General features: G+C 45.4%; 1 protein-coding gene across 5 annotated transcripts in view; it reads left to right on the plus strand.

Moving 5' to 3' along the window:
- LOC119454588 (zinc finger protein 664) overlaps positions 1-18,920 on the plus strand; it is a 77,057-nt gene that overhangs the window by 29,586 nt on the left and 28,551 nt on the right. For 4 of the 5 annotated variants that reach the window (XM_049666897.1, XM_049666893.1, XM_049666895.1 and 1 more), the window contains one exon: positions 8,977-9,174. The exons of the other annotated variant lie outside the window; for it this stretch is intronic. In XM_049666897.1, the coding sequence (XP_049522854.1) occupies positions 8,977-9,174 (198 nt within the window). The remainder of the gene's footprint in view (positions 1-8,976; positions 9,175-18,920) is intronic. 5 annotated transcript variants of the gene reach the window in all.

The raw sequence follows: 18,920 nt of genomic DNA on the forward strand, positions 1-18,920 counted from the left end.
GCAGCAGTTTCACCAGGCCTGAGTGTTGTGCTGTTCATGGTAACTGTCATATCAAGTGCTACTCTCGTTGACCATTGCCTTTGCATAGACTACATGTGCAGTTAACTGTAAGGTCACGGTTCAATATTTATGCAATACTATACCTAACTGGATGTGCTGTTGAGATTGTGGCACACTCAAAACGTACAAAAGTTTTAGGGTGGTTCTTGTGATGTAAATTTTTAATAGAGTTTTGTTGTGAATGTATCAATACGTTACATCGTGTGGTTGAGAGAAATAGCTGCACATCCTCTCCCACTACTTTTTATTATATCGCGAATTGACGAAGCTTTAATGAATGCTTTTCTGCAGAAGCATGAGCTTTGTAAATACATAGGGTGATTTCTGCTTAATGAAATCTATAAACACAGGGCCTACAACCTATAAGCTATGCAATCTCTGACTCGTTTGAAGAACACAGTGGTGGTAACTGTTGATGCATTAGATTTGGTTATGTCTTGCTCTGCACGTTATAAAATGTATGTCAACGCGCCAGCTACTGTTTCTTTGTACTGCTGCCTATATATCAGTGGGTGAGGGAAGTACCACAAAATTGTGCCAGACATGTTCTCGTTAGAGTTGTAGCTTGTGGAATGCATATGATGCACGAGCTTCTGCTTAAAATGCTTCCACCGCAGTATGTTACTTGTATGATATTCTACTTTACTTCTCTGCCAGCAGGGAAAATTATTTTGTACTTCTGCGTGTTTGTGCAGATGATGTGTCTGAGGTGTCGCCAAGCACAAGCAGCTTTAGTGATACAGCTGCAAGCTCAGGAGACTTTCCTGGTCTATGTTTGGTTCATATAATGCCAGTGAATATTTGTAGGTTTTCTTTAAGACAGTGGCTGTTATTTGGCTCATGGTAATAATGGAAAGTTTCAAGAACAGTCAAACATCATGCTGTTTGATTTTTTGGACTATTTACTCAACCACCTTCATGAGTGAATGTATATGGCTTTGACATGAAGAAATCTTGATCTAGTTTTAATTGTGGTCATGGTGGCTTTGTTTAGGAATACTGTCTGTGAATCATGATGATTGTATTGATGGGAACACATCAAATGGCTCATTGAGCCGGCGTCTGTAGCAGCGAAATGGCACCTAAATTCCCATTGGCTACTTTCACTTGCTCTGCTCGACGGAGCAGAGCGGGTGAAAGGGGACACCTGCTGCCGCACCAGGTGTTGCGTGAGGGGAAAGGGCAGCGCCGCGATGCCACATCGCCCTTGCTCTGGGAAGCCTGTGTTATCTGCGCGTTCCTTGTTCGGAGAAGCTCTTGCCTGTGTTCTAACTTTGCCTCGGTAATCACTGTAAAGAAATTAATGTATAAAAAACGATAAATTCTGAAGGAAGAACGTTGGTAGTAGCAAGTTTCAAACTTACCACCCTCGTAGAGAAGCCGAGTGTCTTACGCACTCGGGTAAACCAGGCCTGCTATCTAAGCAGGCCTGTGCGCTCTGCTTTATATCATGCTACTCCTTTGCCAAGCCCAGCATAACGAAAGCGGTGATGTCAAAATCACCGCGGTTTACTCTGGAGCGTCCCCATTAGATTCTATGGATAGGGTAGCAGGATGTTGCAGGTTAAAGTGCACCGGCCTTTTGCCAACTAGGTGGCATTGGCCAAGTGTCTCAACGTGCTCACTTGCCCGTGAGGAGTTTGTAACTCAAAGGACCGCTCAACAGCATTCAATTGGATGTTAATGTTTTTGCATTCACAACTCATGATGGCAGGGATGGCTCAAAGGCCTATAATAAGTGCTTAAGTGTCCTCGGATTTTTTGTTTGAATGTATATTAGTGTTTTGCAGCCTCTTAATGCACTGTTGAGTATGAGGTTACCGGTAAGAAAGTGTTGTATCAAGGACTTGTTGTACTTGTAGCTTTATTAATACATGTATATTTTTTGTCTGTTACAGTTGCTTGCAACCGTGCAGCAAGGGGTTGCCTGTCAAAAACATTTAGGACAGCCATCCGACGACTGCAGTCTAAGGTAGCGAGCTGCTGGTTGACTATCACACGGTTGCGGAAGAAGCAGAGCAAGCTACTGCCATCCGGTTCAAAGGCACTAGGCGCGTTATCGATAGTCCATGTGTGACGGAGGAGGATTTAAAACTTCTGTGTACACACATACGGTTGCAGCAGAGGGGCAAAGGCAAGCACTTCCCTGTTTGACTCGAGAAGGTTGCTTTTCATTTGAACTTTCGTGGACACCTCAAGCTTACCTTTTCTTGGTACCAGTTTTCTCTCTGCCTACACGGCGTTCTCTTACACGGGTAAAGTTAGAATCTCACCAGGCCTGATTCCTGTAATTATAGAGAGTATTTCAGCTAGCATTCAGGTATGGAATGCATGCGATTGCGTGTGCACCCTCATTTTTGATGAACTTGTCTGAAAAAGAACTTGTCTTATTTGGCAGGTGAAGATATTGACCATCGGTTTGTAGATCATGGCACGAAACGGTCATAGAGTATTGCTGACAGAGCCATGGTTGTGCTTCTGGCTGGAGGTGGGTTCAGCCAGTTGCGTTTACAATAGGATATGTATTGACATCGCCAAGTGTTATGAATAAATTATTCATCTCGATTACTGAGCAATGTAAAGCCATCAAAATTATTGTGAAAGCAGTGATTTGTGATTAAGTTGGCATTACTGTTGGGAAACTGTTTTTTGAAGTTCTTGGTGAGCGAGTGAATTTCATCTTTGATGTGCCTCATCTGATTAAAACCAACTAAAACAATATCCAAGCTCATAAGTTTCTCATTCGGAACGAGATTACAATTTAGTTACACATTGAACGCCTCTACAAATCCATGCATGAATTACGGTTGCGGTTGGCTTCGAAGCTAACAGAGCAGCACGTCTACCAGAAGCCCTTTACTTACATGAAGGTTAGCAGAGCGGCACAAGACCCGAGCGCCTCTGTTAACATCGCAATTGTGGCATTAGTTTACGTCAATGAACTTCCTGCACCAGCTATAGCTACAGCAAATTTTTGCGAGTGTATGGATAAGCCATTTGACGCTCTGAACAGCTCAAGCCCCCCCAGAAAAGTCACAGAAGTCCTGATATGCAGTTAAAAACATTCAATGTGAAATAATTAAACTTAAGATCAGCTTCTGTGGATTCAGAACTTCCTGCACCAGCTATAGCTACAGCAAATTTTTGCGAGTGTATGGATAAGCCATTTGACGCTCTGAACAGCTCAAGCCCCCCCAGAAAAGTCACAGAAGTCCTGATATGCAGTTAAAAACATTCAATGTGAAATAATTAAACTTAAGATCAACTTCTGTGGATTCAGTTTTCTGGCAGGCATCAGCCGCGAACAGTCATTAGATGGCAGATAACAGTTCAGGCTGGGAGGATCTTGGGAGGATCTCTACAAATTGCAAATTCTTCTACTTGCTAACTCGGCTGCAGCAGAATCCCCTGGAGAATATGCTTGGGTACATTAGGCAGAAGTGGGTTCAGCAACATGGTCCTTCAAAATGCTGTTCATTGTGAACAAGGCACCTGCACCAGGTTTCAAACTATTTATTTTTTTTGTAACATTCACCGAGTGCCTTAAGGGGGAGGAGTTCAAGTACGAAGCAGTGCGCACTACGGTAGTCTCGTATAGGTTATTCTAGCTGGTGTTCGGGTAAAACAGTTTAGTGCCTGTGTTGATTTTGCACACCTGACTGAACTGATACGAAGGGGGTGGATAAGGATTTAAGTGCGAAGCAATGTGGTGCGCTCGGGAAAGTGACTGAATTCTGTGCGTTGGCAATTGGATACGTAATGTCAAAAGTATCTGTGGATGTCTGGCGGGGGCGCGGATTTAAGTGCAAAGCAATGTGGTGGTCTCGGGAAGACTTTTTTTGTGTGTGTTGACGATTGGATAACATAATGTCAAAAGTATACGTAGATGCGTGCAGGGGGGGAGGGCAGCTTGAAGGATGGGGGAGGGGGTGCGGATGGAGGTGCAAACCAAAGCAATGTGGTGGTCGCGGGAGGATTACCCCAGGCGTCGTTTTATTATCTGCTTAATGAGCATGTTGCAGAATGAAGGTTAAAAATGCTTTGAGTACCGGCCTAAGGTTTAAAGAAATATATTGCAACATGCAATATTTGTCAATATAATTGATACTTATGGGACAGTACTGCTCCTTTGTTCACAGTGAAAAGCATCTTGGTCTACTTATGCGCTTAACTAGGCGGTGATGGTTGAGGGGGTGAGGAGGGGTGAGTAGTAGTGGAGGGTGATGCGCCCCCCTGAAGTGCGGCCTTGGCGGGAAGCGTGGGGGCGGAGCGTTCCATGGACCTCTCGAGTTATTGGTTAACAAGGGGGACCACCAGTGGCCGTAAAACATCAAATATGTTGAGACAAAAATGTGCTTTACTTGTGCAGAAAGTGCCTACTCGTCTAATTTTCCTTCTTGGGCATAAAGCATGTTTTGGGTTGTCTTTCTTGTTTTTTTTTAAGCAGCAACATCGATTTTTTCTGAACAGGTTGTGTTGTGTTGATTGCCTAATGGGGTTACTTTGTCACTCATTCAATTTGCTTTCAGTACACAAAATGGGTCACAAATGTACAAGTTCTGCATTCTTATGAAGTGACATAAACATTACTTTGAGTTTTCTCTGCAAGTTTCTGTATTGCCCCCAATGCCTGATGTTTTGTTATGTCAGTATCTATCAGCTTTCTTATAATGTGCCAAATGGTGACTGTATACAGTGTTGGTGTTCTTGTATATTATGGAGCGAAATAAATATAAAAGCCACTGTTGGACAAACTCTGTGGGAGAGCTGCGTTTCCGTATATTCTCAGATTTTACAAAATGCTGCTTCCAGCCCTGAGCAACGCATGCTTAGAGAAATAACCGCTTCAGTCACGGCGTACATGTTCTTTTGTATGCGACTTACTTTTGCCATTTCTGTGCAGTGGTTGCAAGGAGTAGACAACGGACATTAAGGTTTGAGTAAATTGAGCATTCTGCTTTGCTAAAGTGTACCCATTTCACTTCTGAGTGAGATTTGTCGCTTCAGACAACTGCATGGTGAAGGTACTACTGTTGGATGGGATGTTTGAAGCTGGGCGTTTCAGTAATAATTGTGAAGTATCTTTTTTCAATTGTTGTGATGCTAGCACCCGATAATTAACCTGGGCATATAATTCGAGCAGGTGATTTAATATTTTAATGAAGAAATGTATAACTGACTACAATACATAAATATTTAATTACTATCTAATAATCACGGGTCACTAAAAAAATGCAGAGTCAATCTCCCACCTTGACTTGCTTTCTGTGGTGTCTCCAGCACCTTGGCATACATGTATGTAAATTTCACACATTGACAGTCGATAGTAATTCGTGACTGAAGGGGATGAAAAGCGTGTGCCTGAACAGTAGGAAAAGCTGATCAGTGCAGCCGGCATAAACCAGCCAGCATTCAAAATGCGCGCCTAAACTGAAACTGGAAGTGTGGTTCAGGTTTTCATACCAACTGCTTGGTGCGCTACAGTCAGTTTGGCTGCGGAGTGTCTACTCTTGTTGAATGTCTCTCTCTATGGCTACGTGCTTTCATGGTTTCCTGCTCAACTGCTTTATCATATACAAGTCAAGGCTCTTTTTATTGCGATAGCAATTATATGGACACTCCAAGCGCATTTTTGCCGCCGCCTTCGTAGTGATGTTCTGTATAAAGTCCAATGGCGATAAAATCGTTGCCGCGCGACGTGCAGTGTGTGTCCTAATGAAAGCGTGCGAGGGTGAGTCGATAATTGCAGCATCTCGCGCACGCGACGGAGGAAGGCCGCCGGAAGCGCACACTCTTCATTCACGCGCGAGGAACGGGGAGAAGGCGATGGAGACTGGAGGGGGGGGGAGGGGGTGCGTTCTGATTACACGGCTGCTGCTCATGGAGCTATCTTGAAAGCAATCTGCGACGTGGCCGAAGTGTGCGCCCGCGAGAGCCTCATCTTCAAAACGATCTGCGATGGGCCAAAGTGCATTTGCCGAGTGCCGGTAGCTTCGTATGTGGTGTGCTTTCGACGTTTAGTGCACGTTGAAGCGAGAGCCAGCACCAAGGTCAATTTGCTCGCTGCTGCTGGTGCGCTTTATCACTCCAGCGTTTTGACGAGCTCCCGCGGTCATCCAGCGAGGTGTGTTCATGTTTACCTGTGCGTGCGTGACACCGTGCTTGTTTGTTTAGTTAGTAAGCGAATATTTACAACTTTACACAGCCGATAAAACTACTATCCTCATTTCGTATAGCTGTCTACTAATTTTCTGTCGCAATCGATGCTTTGCCTTTCAGGCGAAACTGTGACTTTTTTTTTAGCCTTGCCAAGCTGAGTGGTAGGATATGCCACTAGTGCTCTTATTAAGGTCTGTGTGATTCAGTCAAGTTTATTTGCACCTTCTGCACCTATTTATGTTGCACTACATCTGGGCCCTTGATTGTCCCAGGTACAGCAGCGCACCCTGAACCCTTTCTTAGATAGCACGGGGTGTAAGGCTGTGTGGCCACCGCTGTACGGTGCACCCTTGAACCTTGCAGCAAGTGGGTGCAGGCTGGCACAGCACATCCGGCACTACCTGCACCTTTTTGTTTCTGGTGCCGTGCACTTTTTCTGGATCGAACCATCTTATAATAGTGCTGGCACCCTTCTATGTCACCATGAGTCGGTGGCATTTTTGATCACACAGGGAGACCACATAACTCGAGGTGCTCACTCGCAAACTCGTGCACGTACAAAATTACACAAAAGCACTCGTGTGCCGCCATGCAATGTTGACGCGAAGGCTCTGCTGCTAGTTAGCGTGAACCTTGTCTATTTCGCAATATGCATAGAAATAGTGCAATTGCATAATAATATAAGAACTGCAATTTGAAACAATAAGTATATGTGGTGCTTAATTATAATTAACCGACTTACAGTAATCTCATATACTACATTCGAAACACCAAGATTTCACTGCCAGTTCGCACAACTTATCACGACTTTCTGTGCCAATTAGTAGATATAATTCCTACTTAAATCGCAAACATGCTCAATTCTATTAGTATAATTCATGGTATTTTCATTTCCATCAACATCTCGCAACATGTTCTGGATGATTGTCGGTCCCTTTAAGCAAGTGGTATATAGTGGCCTCGGCTGTGGTGACATGTTAGGAATGAACCTTGAGTAGAAGGGTAACCGTCCGGATTAATTTTTTAGAGCCAGCCCATTCCAAGCAGCTTTAAACTTTCCAGTGCTCGGCTTAATTTCACTGGTGCTAATATTATGACCTAAATATGTGAGTCTTTGAAAAACTTGAATTTTTCTTGCTTGAGGTGAATGTTGTGCTCCCAAAACCGAGTCTGAATGGCTTCAACATGTTCGAAGCACTCTCTTTTGGATGCTCCGATGATCAGGACATCATCCAGATACCAGGCAACACTCTTCAGACCTTTTAATACTTAATCCATAACCGGCTGGAATATGGCAGGTGCACTTAAAATGCCATATGGCATGTGAAGACACTGAAATACGCCGATGTATGTGTTAAGCATCAACATCTTCCGATAGTTGGGGCGCACTTCTATTTGTTGGTATTTGATGGTGAAGACCTTGCCTTCCACAAGTACTGCTAGGATGCCCTCTACTAAAGTTAAGGAATAGTACTCCGTCATTATTCAAGGATATAGGGTAATATTGAAGTGTCCAAAAAACCTTGCCTATGGGTCCACCTTAGAGATGACGACCACTCGTGTAGCCCAGTTTCTTTAGGCCACGGGAACCAAGTCACCATTGCACGTGAGCTGTAGAATTTCTTCAACTGCTTCCCGCAGAAAAAAGGGAACCAGTGGAGCCTTGCAGAAAACTGGTCTGGTGTCTTGCTTTAAGACCAGCCATGCCTTGTGTTCCTTTCTTGGTCCTGCTTCTGTTAAAAAAAAAGCACTTGTGCAGCAGCTCCTCCAGTCTTCTGTCGGTTTGCGCAATGGAGGGTTTTGCAGTCAATCCTCAGTTCCCCAAGCCAGTCACGGCCAAGTAGGGACGGCTTCCTTTCAGGTACACTCGTGACAGGCAACATCTTGCATTGTCCTTGGTAGACCACAGGCACTTTCGCTTGCCTTATAATTTCTAGTGGTGCACCTCAGTACGTTCCAAGTTGCAGTCCTGTCTTTGATTGGTGGATGCAAAAACGGCAAGGTTGAAAAGATGCTCTCACTATTGATCAAAACTATTGACCGGCCTACCTGCAATGTGCGATTGCTCTTGGTAGGGGGGCTTTGCTTCCTGGAGTGTAGTGTTCTTTCGGAACTTTGATGATTTTGTCGTATATTTGTTCTGGCTTTGCAGCAGCTAGCAGCAGGTCCTTCAGTGTCTTGTAGGTTCTTTTACCAATTGCTGTTATAAAGGCAGATTTCTTCAGGCTGTCATCCTTGTCTTGTGTCATCTTCCAGTAGTGGTCGAATCTTTCTATATAAGATGTGAAATGTTCACTGTGACATAAGGCTCAAAATCCAATAACCTTGCCATTCTGCTCGCTACTATCTTGGCCAATGTTTTCCGGCCCATCCATATCGCCACTTGTGGTAGCGTGCATTCTGACGCTACGATGATGGCAGGAATAGAAATAGCTTTATTCCCAAAACTTGTGCTGCTTATCTAGATATGAACAGGGGTGTTGCATGGATTTCATACTGTCACAACAGGGGCAACTGAAGATTGCTGAGAGAGACCTTCATCCTGCAGAAGGCATTAAATAGGCTCAAGATGGTGACTTAGCTACCTTGCAATCAGTTTGCATTATTCAGACTGCCACATTTGGGACTACTGTACCAAAATCACTTTGTTGTGTTCCACTGCTATGCATTGTAATCTGCCCTGCAGCTGATTGTTGTATTTGCCACTTGTTTTTGATGCTATAACAGGACTGCAATCACTCCAATGATTTTTAGCAGGCCTCAGAATGGGGATGAGCCAAGGTGAATGCATCCCTGTTGCCAAAGTGGCATGCCATGCCCCTCTCAAGGTTGGCCAGGCCACAGTTGCCGTGCAGTGCAGCTTGCCTGTGGCCGACAAGTCTGTCGGGTGCTCCTTCGAAGCAGGAAGCAAGTCGAAGAGCGTGCAGACTGTAGATCGGTCAAGCTTCACCTCAGGTAGGCAGTGATTAAGACAGCTGTGTTACAGTGTGTGCACTTAGCCATGAGCATTAGAGGGAGGGAGGCTGAGATCACCCCCCCCCCCCCTTCCTTCGAATTCCCGGACAATGGGGAATTACAATGGGGACTAAGAATCTCTGGCACATGTAACATGCAACTTTTGGCAGTTGACATGACAGCATCTATTGTAGCCTCCTTTGTTACAATTTGATGGTCTTTTGCTTCCACTTTCCACTTGGCTCGCCCATATTTTCGGGTGAAGCTAAGCACACTACAATGTGAACGAAGTTCGTCTTGTTCGAGCTGCACATGACCCATAACACAGTGCACCGACTAGGCAGCTGGGGCAAATTCGCAAATTGCATTGAGAGAAGTGGGGGCACTTTTTTTTGCATGCTGCACGCAAGCAGCACCATCAATACGTTTCACAGCACAGCCAGGCACCTAGCTTTGCCAGCTGTGCTCCGCAGTGAGCAGTGCGGTATGATAAGAGCAAAGTGCAGCTTGTGTACGGCCACCATGGACATGGCTAGGCGCGGAGGCGAGAAAGATGAGTGTTGCTCGACGGCGTATTCAACGCGGCAATCTTGAACTGCCACGCAGAATAGTGCTGAACTCGGCGGAAAGAGATCTGCTTGGTGCGTAGCGGTTCACATTTTCGGTCTCGGAGACTAATCTAGTTTTATACCTGTTTTAAATACATTGATTTTTATGGGTATTTTAAGGGAAATTGCATTTACTTCGTTACATTCATTATTTCGTTATATCCAAGGTTTTAAATACATAGATCTCTATGGGGAGTTTAAGGGGTACTGCATTTACTTCGCTACATCCATTATTTCATAATACCCCATTTTGCTATATTGAGGTTCGAGTCTACACACGACGGTGTCTGCAAAGAGAAGGGGAACCGAGGGGCAAAATTTTTTTTTAGACAAAACCATATGACACCAACCAACAGTCTAGCTAAGGACGTGTTACATAGCACCTCCTTTGGGTGGGGTGATGCCTTAGTTGTAAACTTCATGTGAGGGGGGATGGGGGGGGGGATCAGGGCCAGAGCTTTCCGAGGGAAAGCCTTAAGGGTTCCTCGCCGTTTTTACAACGTATGCACTCTAATGGAACCCACAAATTTCCTTTGTGAGTGTCCACACATGAACTGGGCAATCCTGTGAGAGCATTTAAAAAATGAGCAGTGAAACAGCGGCTGTCCCAAGGGCAGGGGGGATGTAGCCCATACCCTCACCCCTCCTTTGAATGACACTTTGTGCAACGTAGCCCTGTGCCATGAGAAATTCGGTGCAAGGAGTGCACTGCTTTTGGAGAAGGGGGATATAAAAGTCCAAAGCGTGGATTGCTACAGTTTGCCCAGATGGCACCATTGATGAGGCAGGTGACGGACCAGCAGGGATGGCTCGTGCCAAACAAAGGAATTCCCTCACCTGGCTAGGTATATCGGCACGGATGGACTTTTCGGTGTACGCTTGCCACAGGGCTAGAGGTTTATAGCCGAAGGGTATATATTTTCGGAAGCAATGTTTGGAAGAAGGCTGAAAAAAATGGTTCGAGTCCTTTGTTTTCATGACTACATATGGCAGTTTCTGTAGTAAGAGAAATATCATTTGCCTGTGTATTCCTTTACATTGGTTTGCTTTCTTCCTTGACATGAGCTTTGCATTTTACTTTTGCTGCAGGCAGAAACACATTGGACGCATGCATAAAGGGCACATTAATAAAAAGGACTGAAGGAAAGTTGTATGTTTGCCACACAAGCTGCGCATGGCCAGCGCCTATGGTGTGCATTGAAGTGCGCGGAGTAAAAGCTGTATACAATGATGTTTGACGTTTGTGAAATGTTTGCAATCATGTTTAACCTATTAGTTTGATTAATTCCACTATTGAAACCATTTTCTTGAAGTTGCTTCCGCATGTGCACCTGTCTGCTAAAGTGTATGTGGACACTGCTCTTGTGTTGGTGCCTTGCCTAATTGGGCACAGAGCTTCTCTCTTGTCAGAGTATTTTCTAATTGGCCGGCGTTCGGGTGCTTTCCAGTGATGACAGCGCCCTCATTGGAAAGGACATGGGTCACTGTATTTGCCTTTTCTGATCACGGGACACTGGCAGGCGCCGATGGCGTAGGCTAACTTCCAACCAGCTATACGTTAGTGGTAGTGAACTTTTGTTCCGGTATCTCAGAAATGAGGAGCTATTTCCTCTGTCCTCAGAAAAAGCTCCGCAAGTATTTTTTTTCTTTTTCAGCTTCTGTGAAACAAATTATTTATTTCAGAGAAAGCACGTCGGAGTTGCCTTTTGAAATGGAAACTCCAACGAGCTTTCCTCCAATCACTGCACGTGTCGAACCCATCTGCCCACAGAGGCACGAACTCTCTTCAAGCATATTGCTCACTCCCTGGTGTAACACATGTTGAAAGGCGTCAGACAGACGTTCAAGTAGCATTATTGTACCACTTTTGGTAGCAACATCTCTCTTTCTTGCCTCTTCCGGAGTGATTCCTGAACCGTCTGTCTATGTCTCAACGATCCTGGGAATCTTTCAGTACTCTATAAATATCGTTCAAGTTTCATAGAACTTGAACGATAAACACTGAACCTGACATGGGACTGTGATCGACTGATTCATCACAGGGATCTGCGACAATTCCAATTGCACATGAAAACCTTTGTCCTTTCGCAGGAGTTTGGGAAGCCCGGCAATGGCTACAGCAATAATATTAATTATAAGGAGCACAGACAGGAAGCAAAACTTTGACAAGACATTTTCAGGAAAGTGTTTATTGATATTTTCAGCTCTCCTGTTTATTATTAGGCACGGCAACGGTTAATGCAAAAGACATGTTGATTAACTTGAAGGTAAACGCAATTTTAAGAACCTCAATTTCCCGTTCTATCGTTGGGCTAATCTTTTGGCGTGATTTTGCCTGCACCATACTGTCGTATTACTGCCTTGCCGTATGCCAAGCGCAGCCGGGCTGGCTGCAGGAAAAAACTTAGCGTTCACTTCGATGAAGGGCGTGATAACAACAATCTTTATTTCATGCATGTATAGGAACACTCATGTGACAAGTGACGTCACGTACAAACACCGCTCCAGACTTTCGGGTGACAGCGCCAGATAACGCAGACACATGACATGTAGCATCGGTGCTATTACCACGTCGGCCATTTTTGTTTAAGAATATGCCGTCAGTTGCAACGAAACTTAGCAGCACAGCCAATGAAAGTTGAACACTTATAATGGAAACAAACAATGCGCAGAAGGAAATAACAGTCAATTACTGAACCTGTAGCGGTCTGGCTGTTGAACATGATGACCAACTCGTGTTCTGTATTCAGGAGGGTCAGTTCGCGGCAATGAAAGACTAGATGGGTCATGAAGTGTCTTGCTGTCTGTAGCAAGATTAGATTCCCGTTATATTTCCACCCGACTATCATATGCCTGTGGAAAATCATAGCTACCTTCATTGTCCTCGCAGTCATTCGGCTGTGAAACAAAGCGAACCAAGAATTTCCTGTTTCTTTCTAGAACTACGCCAGTGGAAGTTCTAACCACATATGACCTCGGCCGCTCTGCAAGATGCAAGACTCGTGCCTTCGCCTTGCAGTCTGTCACCCAGATTTCTGTGCCGGGTTTGAGGGCGGGCAACGACATAGCCCTATGACGACGTTTAAAGTACCTACGCTGCCGCTGTCGAACAGTGGTATCGCGGTTTCTGAACTTGCTCAGGCTCACCGTCGGGGGCAGAAGGCTCATTGGAGAGACAGGTACCATTGTGCGTAGCCGCCTGCCTGTCAGAAGTTCTGCAGGGCTTTTTCCAAGTGGCCCCGGAGTATCCCTGTATGCTAGCAGCGAAAAATATGGGTACTTTGCTTTTGTTATCAGACATTTAATTGTTTAGACCATCCTCTCAACTTCTCCATCGGCCTGGGGGTATCTGGGGCTCGACGTCACAGCACGAAAGACGTAGTCACGAGCAAGCAGCTTATATTACTGAAACACAAATTGTGCTTCATTATCTGGCATAGCGACCTCCGGTATTTCATGTCTTGTAAAGAAACGTTTGAGGTGCATAATGACAGTGGCCCTTTTTTGTCGAAGATAGCAACCAGAAAAATAGTCGACGACCACCAAATACCATTTTCCTTGAATATAGCAGAGATAAATGCCTAGCTTTTGCCAAGGAAGCTGCGGAGTGGTTGTTGGAATCATTGGTTCCGACTTTTGCTGCCTAGCTCAGCACATGCGCGGTAATTAGTCACCAAAGCTGTCAGTTCACAGCTCAATCCAGGCCACCATACCGACTCTCTGGCTCGAGCTCTGCATTTTTTGATTCCCTGCTGACTGTCGTGCAAGCGTATGAAGACCTCTGTAAGCAATTTTTGTGGCATCACCATCCGCACACCTTTCAGTAGCACGCCTTCAGTGACTGTCAGCATGACTCTTTCTTGCCAGTATGGATGCAAGACCATTGAAAGTGACAACAACTTTGGCCAGCCTTTCCGGCTGAATTTTATGAGTGCTTGACAGACTTCATTGGCAGCTTGTTCTGCTTTCACTATTTCCAAGAGGCTGGCCTCAACGGCGTTTGACAAACAGCCAGAAACATACTTGCTGACGTCACCAATAGTCAGGGCACGGTCAGTATCTTTTCCACAAATTGGGGCCCTAGACAGGACATGCACCCGGGACATGCACAACCGCATAGCTGAACCACATGAGCCTCATGCGAAAATGCTGAATGCGAGGTGGTAAAACATCTAAAGTAGACTTTCCCAACAATATTACAAGTGGTTTTTGGTCGGTTTCAAACAAAATTTCAAGACCTTTGATGTACCCTTCGAATCGTTCTGCCGCCCAAGTCATTGCCAATGCTTCCTTTTCAATTCTGGTTTCAATTCTAGATATCTGGTTTCGACAGGCGTAAACGAGCGCAAGGCAAAGGTAACTGGTCGTTTTTCGTCGTTTGGTTGAATTTGCATCAATACCGCCCCCAAATTGAATGATGACGCATCAGCGGAAAGAATTGTAGGGTACTTTGCATCATAGTTAGCCATGATGCCCGCCGAACAGATAACGTCTTTGACGTATGCCAGCGCTTTCTCTTGGCCTGGTCCCCACGTCCATTTAGAACCCTTCCAAAGCAAGTGACGTAATGGCGCCGTTTTCGAAGCCAAAGCTGGTATGAATCTTGCCAGATGATTAGTCGTACCAAGCAGCTGTCGAACGTCAGACACATTAGCTGGCATCACCAGTTCTTTGATGGCACGAACCTTTTCGGGGTCCAGCTTGATTTCATCTCAACTAAGCACACAGCCAAGAAACCTATCTCAGTTACCCCAAAACAACACTTTTCTTTGTTAAGCCAGCACTTGTGAGATGACCTAAAGTTAGACGCACACGCTCATCATGTTCAGCCTTTTCGCAACCAAAAATGAGCACATCATTCATCATGTTTACCATGCCTGGGATTCCTTCAAGTATCTGCAACATTTTCTTTTGAAAAAACTCGGGTGCTGACGTTATTCCAAACGCTAGTCTCTTAAAACAGTATCTTTGCGGATTACACCATCTCACTCCATATGCTCTAGCTCCTGCTTAACTCGGTCACGCAAGGGTAAGGCAATGCGACATGCAACGTGAATTGCAAAAAGTATCGAGTTTGGCTTCAGTCTAATTTTGTATTCTAGTATTATAGCTCCTAGACCACTGAAAAGCTTCAGGTAGGAAGCTTTGAGGGCTGATGCGCCACTGACCGTGTCGGCAAACTTAACAAGCTCGAAGGCTTCCAGTGTTGGGAGACCCAAAAGTCTACAATAAATCCCTCTGAAAGATCAACTCTGCAGCCCATTCAATTCCTTGAAAACAATTTACCAGCTTCCTACACGTTTTGTCAGATAGGAATGTGAGGCTCACGCCAAGAGAGCATGTGCTAGTATCAGTGGCCTCTTGATTTTGGGAAACAGCTAGAAGTCGCAGGGGGCCATATCAGGAGAGTAAGGAGCCTGTTGAACTACAGGTGTCTGGTTCCTCACTAAAAAAGTCTGAATCAAGTCCGAGGAATGTGCAGGAGCATTGTCATGATGGATGCGCCAATTTCCCGTTGACCACAACTCTGGTCTCTTGCGCGCGCCGCACAACATCATGTAGGCGACGGAGGACATCCTTGTTGTACTCTTTGGTGATTGTTTGACCCTGTGGTGCGTACTAGTGGTGTACCACACTGCGGGAGTCAAAGAAAGCAGTCAGCATAACTTTGACGTTGCTGTACACTTGGCGGGTCTTCTTTGGTCTTGGTGACGTGGAATGTTTCCACTGCGACAACTGGGATTTCGTTTCCGGGTCGTACCCGCACACCCAAGACTCGTCACCAGTGATTATGGTGTTCATGAAGTCATGGTCACTGTTTGTGGAATCCAGCATGTGCTGTGAGACTTCAACACGAAGTTGCTTTTGCTCTACCATGAGCAGCTTCGGCACGAATTTCATCACAACTTTCTTCATGGCCAAATCTTTGGTCATAATGGAATGTGCAGAAAAAGTGCTGATGCCCACCTCTTCCTCAATTTCTCGGATAGTCACACGACGGTCCCACATCACCACAGCGTTCACTTCGGCAATGACATTTCGGCATTGATGGGCGGCCAGAGCGTGGCTCGCTCTCCACCGATGTGTGGCCGTCTTTAAACCGGTTGTACCACTCCTTAATCTGTGTGCTGCTCACAGCATCGTCACCGAAAGCCGTCTGAATCTTCCGAATGGTTTCCACTTGGCTGTCACCCAGTTTCTGGCAAAATTTGATGCAGTAGCGCTGCTCCAGTCGCTCCGCCATTTTCCTTGCAATAAAAAAACCGACGAGAGCACTGCACACTACCTCACTCACACGCTGCGTCCCAGCGACTGTCGCTATCAGCAGGTGGGAAAAAATTCGTGCATGCGCACGAAGGTTCAAGGTCGGCTGATGCAAGCGTGCTTGTTTCATATCCATGAGGTGTTTGCAGAAAAAAAAAATATGGTCGGATACTTTTCTAACAGACCTCATATTTGAATCAATCTAAGCGTGGACAGCTGGCCTAGTTGGTTGTGATTAGCATTATGAAACATCGTTCCAGTGCACAAATAAACACGGATGAGCAGAGAAAGACAACATGACCGCAGGTGCTTTTTTTTTTTTTCGCCGCACTTCAACTGAATTTTATTCACGGAAAACAGGGCTTTAAGTACACAGGGGGGGCGCTGCTGACCAGCGGTCGTGTTGTCTTTCTCTTTTAGTCTGTGTTTATTTGTGTGCTGGAACGATGTTTCACAATATACCGTACTTTCCGGCGTATAAGACGCATTTTTTTTTTCAGATTTTTTCGTCGGTGCGTCTTATATAACGATGCGACTTATATACAGTCAAAATCGGATTGGATGCGATAGCCCCGCCCCTTATCGAGCGGATATGAAATGATGCTCTACTGCGCGTTGCCTTATGCCATGCACAGCAGTTTTTTTTTTTTTCAAGTCACATCAACATTGCACTCGTTGCTGTTGTTGTTGCACACTTTTCGTGTGTTGCCTTGCTAAACATGGCGCCGTGTGCAAAGCAAAGTCGGCGAAGTTACGACGCGAGATTCAAGCTGCGTGCAGTTGAGCTTGCAGTGGTGTGTGGAAACCGAGCAGCAGGGAGGGAATTCCAAGTCAGCGAGAAAATTATCCGGGAGTGGCGCAAAGCCTCTGATGTGCTCCGGACAATGAAGTCAACGAAGAAAGCAAACCGCGGCATGAAGGCACGTTGGCCGGATCTCGAGCATCGTCTGCGCACGTGGATACTGCAACAACGAGCCGAAGGCAGAGGGCTTATTGAAACTCATGAGAGTGGACAAGACGAGAAAGAAGAAGACGGCAGGCTCCAAAGGCGCGCGCGCTAATAAAAGCAATAAAGAAAAAAAAAAGAAAAATCTTGATTTCGTTCGCATCGAACGCAGCTGTCTCGTCTCGTTTCTGCGACATGGTGCCGTGACCAGGATTTAGCAGCTACTCCTCTTCCGACTGGCCACGGACTACCAGAACGACGGACTGGCCACAGAAGACGGACGAAGAGGAGGCCCGAGAGCGAACCAACGGCAGCGAGACGAGACATCGACGGCAAGGAGCGGCACGGACACAGAGGGCGACCAAGATTCAGATGACGTCTCGCCGCTAGAATCTGTAAGCGACCAGCAGTTTCCTCAGTTATTCAAGATGAACAGAGAAGTGATTTTGAAGAAGCGAAAAACACTGAGGACGCAAATAACAAATCTAGTGAGCGATGCTGAAAAGAAACTGGAGGAGAATCAAGATCCTACAGCGATGTCGCTGATAGCCAGCCAGATTAAAGGTATTGCAGACTCGCTAAAGAAAGCGGACGAGCAGATGGAGCAGTTCATAACGCCCGAAACAGCTGACTCGGAGTTTGCGAAAACAAATGAGTACGAGCTAAAGATAATAAGTGCTCTGCACAACATCAACGCGTACCTTTCTCGGCAAGAAGTACGGCAAGCAGCGAGGGAGCAAACCAATTTCAATGGCGAAGCTAGACAATCTCGGCAAGCAACAATAGTGAAGCTACCGAAGCTGGAACTAATGAAGTTTGACGGCGACAAAATGAAATGGCAGAGATTTTGGCGGCAATTTGAAACAGCTGTACACGAAAGAACCGACTTTAACGAAAATCAGAAATTTACGTACCTTCTGTCATCACTAACCGGAAAAGCGGCAGCTGCCGTGGAGGGACTACAATTTTCCGACAGTAACTATAGCAACGCCATTGATATACTCAAGAAGAGGTACGGAAAAGATGACGTGCTGGTAGAAATGCACATGAAAGAACTGACTAACTTGAATACAGTAGCAAGCTGCAACGACATTGACGGTTTAAGAAAGCTGTCACAAAAGGTGCAAGTGCACATACGTGGATTGGAGTCCTTAGGATTGAAAAGCGAGTCCTATGCATCGATGTTGCTTCCGATCCTGAAAAGAGCTTTGCCAGTGGATATGCACATTGGATTCCAGTTAAAACAAAGAGAAGCGTTCAGTGGATCTTCATCACGAGATCAGAATGTGGCTATACGTCAAGAAGATATTCTTAGGCGCTTGATGAAATACATCGAAGATCAAGTAGAGTGCAGAGAGGACTTGTCAACAGAAAGGAGAGAAAGCTACAGCCACAGGGCTGAGAGTAAGCAGCATACAAGAACTGTTAATTTTCAAAGTACAGCTGCAAAGTTTTGCATATTTTGCGACAATACAACTCATTATACTGATGATTGTAGGAAAACAATGCCTTATGAAGACAAGAAAATGAAGCTCAGAGAGGCAAACAGATGTTTCCGCTGTACCAGGCCTCGCCATACTGCTAAAATATGTAAGGCAAACATTAGGTGCAAGATATGTCGAAAATGGCATGCGACGTCTATGTGCCGAAGCAAAGAACTGACAGCACAGTGTACAACATCTACTCTTGGTGAAAGTGAAAATCAAGAAGAGAAAACATCTACATGCCAGTTTATGAACAACTCATCAAGTGTATTTCTGCAGACTGCAGTTGCATTAGCAGAAGGTAGAAGGCAGTCATGTTATTGTCGTGTTCTACTGGATACTGGCAGCCAAAGATCATTCATACTGAAAAGCCTATCTGAGAAGCTTGGCTGTAAGGTTAAAGGAAAAGAAAGACTCACGATAGGCTCATTCGGAGGAGGACAA

The sequence above is a fragment of the Dermacentor silvarum genome, chromosome 5 (genome assembly GCF_013339745.2).
Source record: "Dermacentor silvarum isolate Dsil-2018 chromosome 5, BIME_Dsil_1.4, whole genome shotgun sequence".
NCBI classification, from domain to species: domain Eukaryota; kingdom Metazoa; phylum Arthropoda; class Arachnida; order Ixodida; family Ixodidae; genus Dermacentor; species Dermacentor silvarum.